Source organism: Galleria mellonella, unplaced genomic scaffold (assembly GCF_026898425.1).
Source record: "Galleria mellonella isolate WM207_F2 unplaced genomic scaffold, CSIRO_AGI_GalMel_v1 utg64, whole genome shotgun sequence".
NCBI classification, from domain to species: domain Eukaryota; kingdom Metazoa; phylum Arthropoda; class Insecta; order Lepidoptera; family Pyralidae; genus Galleria; species Galleria mellonella.
The window spans coordinates 8110061-8122191 of record NW_026442133.1 but is presented as its reverse complement, the minus strand read 5'-3'; the positions used below and the strand labels follow the sequence as shown (position 1 = coordinate 8122191).

At 31.7% G+C, this 12131-nt stretch overlaps 1 protein-coding gene across 1 annotated transcript; it reads left to right on the top strand.

The window, feature by feature from the left end:
* Nucleotides 1-3766: 3766 nt before the first annotated feature.
* LOC113512601 (histidine-rich glycoprotein-like) lies at nt 3767-5183 on the top strand. Its single transcript, XM_026896499.3, has one exon. It carries the CDS (start codon nt 4116-4118, stop codon nt 4887-4889), a length of 774 nt encoding a protein of 257 aa, XP_026752300.2. The 5' UTR covers nt 3767-4115; the 3' UTR covers nt 4890-5183.
* Nucleotides 5184-12131: the final 6948 nt, after the last annotated feature.

Below are 12131 nucleotides of genomic sequence, written 5' to 3'. Positions count from 1 at the left end.
ATATGAAACTATTTTTTTAAAAATATACCTATTCGACAAGTATAGGTATATTTTGGAAAAAAAATTTAACTGCATGTTAGGTTGTAACAGCTGTTATCAACTGAGCATTTGGCATAGATATTTACATTAGGATAAAGTATCAATAACGAGTGATCGCATCCCATGTAACTAAAATATCGGATGAATGACTTTACGAGTAGGTGTATTAGTAGGTAAATTAACTAAAACCTGTACTTACCTATATAACTAAACAATTTAAATTATTACTCAAAGACTATATTAATATTATCGTTACAATTACTCAACGACAGCAAATTCTATGTCTGTATGTTTCCTGTTGCGTAAAGTCCAATTTAAACGTTTAATTGCTACTACCAAAATTGTAGAGCATTCTACGATCGTTTCATTTTGACACTGAATGTACGTTACATTGTTACAATTGATATTATTTACAATGGTTTTATTTATCGTTTTGAAAATGTTGCAGTGTAAATAGGAGTATAGTGACTTGAGTATATAGATACAAATAACGTCTGATTTTAACTTGAAATTATATTTTAATAATAGAGCTTTCAAGTAGGTAAGTAAGCTTCAAGTATAATAGCTATTTAATTTTCAGTCTCCAAGCCCTAATTTGCTGTTGATTTACTATCTTCATGAAATCATTCATTAGATATCATAAGATATTAGTACTCTTCTATATTTAAATTTTTAGAATTTCTGTTAGATCCGGTACATGTGGTATTTATTCTAGATTACTTCACGGTTAGTATGTATTCTATGTATCGACTAGCTGTTGATGTGTCATTAATTTACGAAACTTTCTTCCTAACACCTGTGAAAGACAACCTGAATATATTTAAGAGCTGTCTTGAATGGTACTTGTAAGTATTTCTATTCAAAGTAATCTGTAAATCTGTTACGTATATTTTTCTATTTAAATCGAAGTTACCTATTTTATATTACCCGCCTTTGAGTAAGTACAAAGCAAGGCGCTGACATTGATATGATATTTCACTTTGGGTTTATTGTTTAACATTAAAAAAAAAAACTTTGCTACAGCTAAATTCATCCTTTGTATATTTTTATTCTAATACTTATATTTATTCTACGAGGTAATTTGTATGTGTAATAAATGTCTATGCAATAATAGTACCTACGTTTGGCAGGCGGGTTGGCAACTGCAGTTAGGTTTTTGGTGATGTTTTTAGAGGGACGCTGTTGCTCATCTCTCGACGATTAAGTTCCCTTCGTTGTTTCTTATGACACCCGCGAGAGAGGAAGGGGTGGTCTATTTTATGCCAGGACTACACGAAATTATCGTGTTGCTAAGAGTAAAGCTCGAGAATAGCTGGTCCAATTTTTTTCTTTCAAATAATTGTTGGAATCCAGGGAAGGATCTTATAAAAGGAAAATTTGTAAAGATTTTCTGAAAAATACGTATTAACCCGTTTTTTTTTTCCATTCAAACTGTTTGGATCAGTGGCAACCCGGAGCAAACGTTTGCCGGTCAGCTGGAATAGGTAGATAATAAAAATAAAAATAAGAAGTGATGTATAATTTGTTTACGTATACATACACAACTAAGTCGCTGCCATTATTGCATAAACGAATAGTGACGACTGCGACGACGCTGGCACCTCGACACGGTACCAGCGTGACGTATTACTGACCATGTAATTTTCACGGTCGATATCTACGAGCTACGACACAAAGCGAATGCGTCACAATCTTTACTCTGTAATTGAAAACTTGAGAATTTGGTGTTCCGTAGAAATTTTTCTTTATAAAGCGTTTAAATGTATTATTTATATTTGTAAACGCTGCAGAATAAATCGATTTGTAACTTAATTAAACGAGTGCTTAAAAATTGCGGAATCAAGTTTTTTAGTATATGTATTTATTTTTAGTATTATCTATTATCACTTTTATTCTATTTTCATTACAGGATATTTATTAACTATATTTGAAAACTAACTTTCAACTATAGTTTTTATTTAATACAATCATTTTGTTAAGATTTTTCTAATAAAGTTGAATTAAATATATTTTGTAAAATTTGTTATTGTAAGAAGATCTCCATGTTCATTTACAACTGTAATCGTATTTTGGACGTTTAATACTACTTTACTAAAGGTGAGGCGGGTATGGGGGGGGGGGGGGGGAGACGAGAACGAAATTTTTTGCACTGCTAGACTATATTCACTTCACTAATTGTGTCAAAACTATATTGGAAAATAGAGGCGAGCAGCTTTGCTAGCGGCGTGTTCGATTTCTGTTCAAATATCTGAAACAATACTACTTGCTATGATGTCGTTACTTAATTACTTGCATTGTTAATAATATAACGGAATGATTGCTCGATCGATTGAAATGTGGAAGCACGAAAAGAGCTTTTTCAGTTACGTCATTGAAATTACCAATTAGACTAGCAATTACACCAGCAATTACCAATTAGAAAAGCAATAGAAATTGGTGGATAGCTTTATTTTATTTTATTCTTAAAATGGCAGCGATAGAAATTGCTTGATAATTTTGTTATTTATAATATTTTTATGTATGCACATTACTACATTCTAATAATGTCATTTATTGTATTAAAAACTAAATGTGTATGCCCAAAATAGCACAGAATCAATTTGTTCAGTATTTCAATGTAATAAGAAGTGGCTTTTGCATGGAAAAAGTGTTCTACTGCAGTTGTCTAATTGAACACACTGCAATGTGATTTAATATAAATTGAATTTTAATGTTTCTTAAATTAGTTTATTACTTTTACGCTTTAACGACCTCATTTAATAAAAAAAGGCTCGGCTGGTGGCGAATATACGGCTTCATATTATCTTGTTAAAAAACTTCTTTTTCTTTCTTCACAAAGAATATATGTTAAGGTTTCTTCTGGGTGGGCAACGCGCACATGACGCCTTTAGTATTGCAAGCGTCCACAGGTTACAGTGACTGTTTACCACCAGACAGCATACATGCTTATTTACCACCTTCGTGGTAAAAAAATAAAATAAAAAATAATTGCTAATTAATGCTGTACACGGTAGATCAAATATGAGCCTGTTGCAAACTTTTAAAAATCTGACAAATTCGATGTTAAAAGCATACCAAAAAACTGAAGAGGCTATCCTTCGTACTATAAAACTTTATTAAGATTTAAAATTTTTAATTGATTCATCTTTTGAAAGATTTTTGAATTAATTTGTTTCGGCTTCTAGTAGTGATTTGTAGGGCATCTCATTTTAATTTGCAAAATTGTCAGATTGTAAGTTCTCTTAAAAAGTCCGCGCTAATGACGACGTCATAGAATATAGTTTTCCCATGGATCCTAAAATTAGAAGATAACCTTAAAATTTTATAGTATACACAAATATTAAATTTAACAATAATTATTGGAGAATAAAAAATCACGCTAATTGAAAAGCACTTTTAGTCAATAAAATTAATATAATTTTCTAATAAAATATTAGTAAATGCCTATCTACAGCAGTAATAATACTCAATCTGTTATTAATATCATATTAATCTACGTCTACTGTAATTGGATATTTGTAGGTAACTAACTGGCCGGGGAAAGGAAACTATTTACTTTTCTAAGAAATTGAAACTTTACTATTAAATAACGATAGGAAATTAATCACATGGGTACATAAGATAAGCAGGAATGAAATTAAACAAGCGAGACTTCTAATAAGTATTTATAACTCATCCTAGGCAGAGTTATTTTTGTTCTGTCCTCACATTCTAAATATTTCAATTGAGTTCGCACCATTCTAATTCTCCTAGATTCAAGTATTATTATAGAGGAAAGTTTGTAATGTTTCAATTGGTATTAAAAACTATTTATAAAAATATAAGTATTTCTGTTTATTAATTGTATGACTAAAGTATGAGTTTTATTTGGTTACGAGTTAAATGTGATTTTCTTGCATCAACACAGGTTTGTACTGCCGGTGAGTCTGAGTCCGTCTCGCGGCACTTGCTGCGACGCGTCAGTTGTTAATGCTTACACAACTCTTTATATAAAACTGCTGCGCCATCGATGAGACAGGCAATTTTAGAAGAAACGTACATCGAACCGGCACAGCATCAGGACCGCCAATCGGAGCATGAGGGTGGTTTTAGTGATAGGATTTTTAACGTTATTGACGGTCGTACACGCGCGCCGTCTTCCTGCTGCCAAATATGGAAAATCTACGGAGAAGGCAATAGCAGATCAAGAACCCGCAGGTACTGGCCACAAGAAGGAGGAGCATCATAACCATGAGTATAAAAAGGGAGGAGGCAAAGAACATCATGCACACCACCATCACGAACACGGTGAACATGGACATAAAGGTTATAAAGGCCATCATCATCATGAGGAAGGCAAGAAGGGTCATCATGATAAGGAACACCATAAAGGAGAATACGATGACCATGGTGGTCATAAAAAGGAACATCATCATGAAGATGGTCACTATGACGAGCATCACAAAGGCGAAAAAGGCGAAAAAGGACATAAATACGAGGAAAAAGGACATTACAATAAAGGCCATTCTACTAAAGGCCACCACGAAGTACACAAGCTTGATGAATTCAAAAAGGACAAACATTTCTTTGATGAAGAAGGCGATTCCGGTCACGAAGAGAAGCACGGAGGCTTTCATGAGGAACATGGTCACAAGAAAGGTGGACATTTCAAGAAAGGCCATCATCATGGTGGTCATCACGAACACGAACACGGCGAAAAAGGGCATCATGAAAAAGGCGGTCACCATCACGAGCACAAAGGACACAAAGAAGCTGCTGGTCATGATGAACATTATCATCACCACCATGATCATGCTAAAAAGGGTGGCCACGATCATCACAAGAAATGGGGTTACAAGAAAGGACATTGATTACTCATTTGACACAATCGACATTAGAGAATGTTATTTTACTGAAGGCAGAGCTAAGAACGACCAACTCGATATATTTTTTATCTTGCGCAAGTTGTGGTTATTACGCAGTCAATTGTCAATTACGCCTGGAACTGCGAACTTCTTAGGATCCTTGTATTGGACAATATATAATGCTGTGATCCGGAAAATGTTCCTATTTTCGCAGTTATCTATGTATAATGTAAAAGCATAAATTATTGTATTATCTAAGTAAATTATAATATTAGAAAATATAAGCGTTTTATAGACGTACATTTTTATTGATTCATTATATTATAATACACATAAACATATTGTATCTACCTGTACATTTTGCGTCACAATTACAGGTACCTAACCCAATATTATGGCTCTCCCAAGAGAAAGCCACAACTAACTATAGTTATAGCCCATCTCCGTGGGCATGCTTTTAAAATAATTAACGTTGATAACCACCACTCAGGATTCTGTGGTTTTGGGCGGGAGTTCTATATACGCTCTCTTTACTTTATGTGAAGACAACGTCTAATATTTCAGCAAACTTAATTTAATATAAATTAACAACTAATAACGAATTATGCATATATTACATATCCAAATAACAAAAATATAGACGCACATTATTTTGTAGTTCAACGACTTTATTTACCTAAAACGGTTGTTTGCTGTATCGAGTTAAAGTATGTTGAGTAAAACTTTGTGAGCAGGCGACTTACAGCATTAGGTACACAAGTACAGATTATTAAATCATTTAGTTAATAATATACATTTATAAAATAACTAATAATTTAGATAATACCGTGAATGACTCTCATTAGAATCATCTCATCTCATTAGAATCATTAAGATTAATTTATTTTTGAATTCATTATGGATTCAAAAATAAATTAATCTTTATATTTACGGTCTCGTGCAGGAATGAAAAAAATAAGCTGATGGTCAATTTGCATAAAGGAAAGCGGTAACTATTGTCTATTGATGTTTGTAGGCTATCAACACATTTTCTGAGGCTTTAATGATCATAGTAATTGTACCTGAACTCACACGCTGTAGGTTTCGTACATAAAGTAACCTGGAAATAGGTTACATTATATAAAGTTTTGCATATTTGAGATACTCGCTTTAGAAACACACACATAGACATACACAGATATAAACACAAATATATTTCGATATAAAACTTAATTTTTGTTATTAACTAACTTAAGTTGACATGTGAGAATTTTTTATATTAAATTTAAGCGCATTTGACTACAATGTGATGTGATTAGGTGAGGTAGATCCTCACCTAATCACATCACCCGGTCATAAGAGATGATGAGCTCTGAGGTAACGTACACAAATTATAATAATGTCTATACACTCTAGCCTTGAAAGACCCCGTGTTTAAAAATTCTGGAAACATAGCCATCAGAAGAGAATTTTACTTTATGGCTGTTTATATTCTTATACGTTTTCTGTCTGTTGCATCTAGATTGGTCACTTAACAATGTTGCAGTTTGCATGTCCATGAGATTTTATGTATATTTTTTATTCGTTGCGATTTTTTTGATTTCGTTGCGATTTTATTATAAGATAAACATATTATACGAGTATAGGAGAAGATCTTTTTTCTTTAAGTTCTAATTCAAATTATTTACACTAGTAACAATATTAATTTAACATTAAAATAATATAGCATTATACGACCAACTGAGTAAGTACTCTAAGTAAGTTGTATGTACTTGTTATATTTGATACTCTAAATAGGCACGAAGATCGCTATGGGGATAATATTTTAACCCAATTTGGAGAGAGAAACAATTGTGGTTTATCTAATTATTTGCTAATTCCACGGGCTGTCTCAACTTGATTTATTATGTTTGGTTTTCACTTATTTAATTTGCGAATATTATTACGCTTAATGACTATAATAATTGTATAAATGATTGTATTCGTAAATAGTATGTAAATCATTATCATATTAGGCCGTTAACTGTCTACTGCTGTATATAAGCCTTCCTCATAGACTATCAGAGAAACAGCCCCAGCCACCTGCATTGACTTCTAGGAATGCATATGAGGTCGTTGCTCCATCTAGTAGCGGGTCGTGTTACACTGCGTTGACCTGTACGGGGTCGCCACTCAAGAATCTTTCTTCCCCATTAGTTATCCGTTCTTCGACTTATGTGACCATTACCGCTTCAGCTTGTTTATCCTTCGGGCTATATTGCTTACTTTGGACCTCATCCTTATATTTTCTACGGATGTCCTCACTTCGGATTCTATCAAGCAAAGAAACTCTGAGCATAGCCCTCTCTATACCTCGCTAAGCAACTTGAAGCTTCTGCATACAGTTAACTACAAATAATAATAATAATAATGTTTATATATTTATCTCACAACTTATTTAAAACATTCAAAATACTGTCATAGATACATAAAAGTTGTAGAGAATTGGTGCCTGAACTGGGTATCTGAAGAACCCGTATCACAAGTCACCAGGACCCTTCTCTGGCATGAAACAGTTTATGTAATACATACAATGGAGAACTCAAAAGTTGTTAGGCGTAGTAAGACAAATACAATACGTACACATGAACACACGTATACACACATAGTTATATGATATTTAAATATTTAAATAACAATCAGTCACACCTGGATATACATTAGTAAGCAAAGGCAAGGCAATCAAGTACACTAAGAAAAAAAAAAAGATTAACAATTAAAGAATAAAGATTTTAGGAGGTGGGATGTATTAATTTCTCAATTTTAAGCTGCTGAAGCCACTCTGTAACAGTTTTTTTTACACATATTTATTGAGGGCGAATATTGATATTTTTGAGTTAATCGTTTTATAAAGGTAAGACTCAATAAAATCGTAGTACCTCTGAACAAATGTCGTATTATGTTTATCTTGTACTAGTGTTAAACGGCGGCATCGGGCAGTTAGGTCAGGATGGTAAGTCAAAAGTGAATGTTGTTTTAATAATGTAGATAGGATAAATAACTGGCGCACTGTAAGAACATGGCATGACTTATAAAGATCGTGAGTAGGGTAGCGAAATGGCTTGAAGGTAGATACTTTTAGTATGGTTTAGAAAGTATGTACCTTCAAGCCATTTCGCTAACAAATATTTAAATAATATTTTTCAATAACGAAAATATTCAACTAACAAACAAATATATTTATAAAAATACTAAACAATAGCATTGGATTTTTATTTTGCTTATTGGTTTTATTGCTACTAAGCTGTAATAATACGTTAAGTCTAGATTAGGAGTTGACAGCGCTGGCGCCCATAAATCTACTGCCAAGTGTGACATCACTAAATCCCCATACTTGCTCGCTAATTAGTGTAAAAGCACTATTAATGGATTACACTTGTGAAATATGTCTAACAGTTTCGTCTCTAAATCAGATTCAACCACAATAATTCAGCACTATGTACAGGGACTGTTTTAAACATTTTAGCTACTTACCTACGATGGTCATTATTTACGAAATGACTATATATTTACTAATATTTTAAATTGACTTTTTGCCCGATACTTCGTACGCGTACATTTTAGAAGTAGAAAAACCTATGAGCGCTTCCAGATGGCGTATCAAGATGAAAGATAAATTAATAAGTATTTTCTGTCGTTTTATTTTACAACTTAAAAAATATACTTTTTTTCGATATACTTATGTATTATTAACTATACATAATGATAAACTGATTTAAATACATATGAATGAAAAAAATGACTTGTTATTGGCGAAGTGTTTGCATGTAGATACTATCATAAAATTAAACTCTATTATGTTACTAGTTTAACAACAGATCGGTACATAGGTTCCTTTTAAATTTTTAAGGGTTTTTACCTTCTGATGCCAGTGTTATTGTACCTTGAACTAATTTTTCTGATAAGATTTTATTTACTTTGTCTATTTACAAAAAGAGATGAATTAATGGGCATTAATAATTTGTAGAGATGTTAAAATTTTTTTGATTTAGGGTCAGCTAATATAGATAAAATAAGCTCAATTATTATTTATATGAAAATAGCGCATGCACTTTTTCGTTTCCATCGAGTTTATACGACACTTTAATAGTAGATGGATAAAATTTCGAGATGAACTATACAGCAAAATGAATACGAATACATTTTATTGGCTGAGTCCGTATGTAAGTATAAACTATGATAATGGATGTTGATGGATTGCCTAAATAGTCATCTGTCGTGGAAGTAACATAGGAAATGTTGATACATTTCCAGTTCTGACAACAACGGATCGGACAAATGATTGATGCCATCATTTTTCGCACATTGATTTTAATATGTATTTTAAAATACGTTATAAATTTTTTACTATTATATATAGAAGCTACAAATTTTTATAGTTATAATGTTTAAAGTATAAATTAATAGAATACATTTTTTTTAGGTTTTCAAAACAAATACTTGAATACAAGCTCATTAATTAATATGAATGGTTTCGATAAAACAAATATAGAATATAAATATGTTACAAGACGTATTTACGGATAAATTATTTTTAAACGATCTTCCTGAAAATGGTGACACCTAACGGTTGTTTAAGGGCAGGAGAGTGATTACTAGTAACGATAGTAGATAATATAATACTATATAAATATTAATTATTGCTTAAAGACACCAACTGGTGTAAGTGCATCACAGACAGAAATTATATCACTCATGATACGCTACCCAAGATAAAGTTTTACGCCTCTTGTGTCATTAATTGCATTTACATCTGTTTTAAGCCTTTAGTCCAAAACATAATAAAAATAGCCTGTTTTAATAGAACTTAATAAAAAAATAACCAAGTTTTACTTAATGCAGAAATACTCTCTAAATATTAGTAACAATACAAAACATTCAATCAATTCGTAAGTTTTTGATTTGTATATTTGTACATTAATTGGACATTAGCAGAATGAATAATTGTATAGAGGTCCTGAATACCCTAATACTCATGAATGGCACCGCATGATCGCCAATGATGGGTATTATTGGCGACGCAGTATATTTTGTTATTTTTATGGTACTGTTCATATCTATAGGTGATTACATGCCTATAATAAATATTAATTGCCTATAATAAAATGTCTAAATTAATGTATTAAATTAATTAATAGTTTGGGTATATTTTCAAAGAAACGATAAATTAATAAAACACCCTTGTTTCTGCATTGAAGCAGTTTTGCTTACATTGCTGTTTCGGTTAAAAGGGTGTGGGATATGGCGGTAAAATTACAGGGTAAAAAGACAAAATACCATAGTCCTCAGGAATGGCAGTGCTTGAGAGGTATTATGAATGTCTCAGTGTATTCTGTGATGATCATTGAGCTGTTCATGTTTATAGGCGACGCTTACTATTTTCCATCAGGTGGTACCTATAGCTTGCTTGCCATTCTAGGTAGGTATTGCAAAAAATAGCGAGATTACTTTATTAATAAGGATGAAATTCAATAGTTTAAAGTTTTTATTATTTTTTAATAGGTATGGAAGAAAAAATTATTCATTAGACTCGTAACATGTTAGTTAATTAATTGGTATAATTCATTCATGTATTTATTATTTTGTATATTTAATAGAAAAAATGTATTTCAATACACATAATATTGAAGAGGTTTAAATATTTCTTTAATACAAAATGCTGTTTTGTTTCTTTTTTAAATACTTCATTTTTATATAAAAGAATTTTCTATTCTTATGGAATTATTATAAAAACGCCTGTAAGTCAGTGTTGGCATTATATTCAGAGTGATAATATTTGCAGATACTGCAGTCTTTGCTCATTTAGCAAGATAACTAAAAAGTTTTCTAAAAAAGTATTAAATAAAGACAATTGGATATATTTTATACATATTTTTTGTTTATATGCAAACGCATATTTTTTTTTAGCTTGTATAGGTAATTTTTCCACTAAGTTCAAATTAATACTTGCCCATAATATGTTATTCCCACTTTTCACGTATGTATTGTAAGAGGCAACTAAGGGAACTTAAGGGCTGATGGATGAGCAGTAGCGCCCTTCTTAAAACACCACCAAAGCTTAACTACGGTTGCCAATTCGCTTGCCAACCTTGGCAGCTACGGGTAAAAACCCCTTATTGGTGAGACCTATATTTAGAAGTAGACAATTAACGGCTAATGTAATATGTTATTCATTTTCTGAATATAATATGTTGAGTTTCTATAAAATGATGTATAAATTTAATTACATAAATATACGTAACTAACAACGTAAAATATGTTGATGAACGATTAAAGCTTTTATAATAATCGCCTGTGATAAAACTGTAGGAAGCAATACGCCTGTACTCGACTTATTTGATTAGCACAAATTGGATGCATTACGAATGCTTTATTACAATGTTCTATGATTAAGGGGATTAAATAGGATCAAAGGGATTCTTAAGAGAGGACTCGTGTAACTTTCAAATGAAAATTGATTTTCCGTGTGCCTCTATGTTTTAAGTGTCTAATACAAATACATCTATTTATATATTTTAAATTTATTTGATTTCTGCACTTTTATGTAAATTAAGAAAAAAATCCTTATGCAATTAATGCATGGTAGACACAACAATAATATTAGCCATATGCTAGAGCATATGGTAAATTTTATCCAAATCCGTCTAGCTATTCCGACGTAATTAAGTAAGAAATATTCCCACGTTTACTATAGGATATTAAGATTTCCACATAATTTTCATCATCATTTCAGCCGTTAAATGTCCATTGTTGAACATATGCCTTCCCTTATTGGAGTATTTAGCCAGTAGCTGCCACGCTTGATAGGCAGACTGACAACCGCAGTTAGTTTTTGGTGATGTTTTAAGAGGGACATTCCTCGATTGTTAAGTCCTTTTAATCGCCTCTTACGACACCCGCGGGAAAGGAAAGGGTGGATTATTAAAACTCAAGTTTTGTATATAATGATAATAAAAGATGAGTAATAGAAAAGGCGAAGGCGCATCAATGGCCCTTAATACTGTGGTGAGGAGGAGTGAATTTAAATTTCTGACTAACTCCCCGGTGATGAAAAACATCGATAAAAATAAAAATTTAAATTTTAAAATTTTAATATGCTATGCTCAGTAAAATGTGGGCTTTTACCATGATGGCAACAAAAGACGAGCGTTTTAGTTGATAATTTATTAATTAAAAATTGTAATGATCAGTGGTTAATAAATACCTATATTATTCAATTTATGTTTTACT

Excerpts from the sequence above, each read along its gene's own strand:
- LOC113512601 (XM_026896499.3), top strand. The coding sequence starts at position 4,116 with ATGAGGGTGGTTTTAGTGATAGGATTTTTAACGTTATTGACGGTCGTA.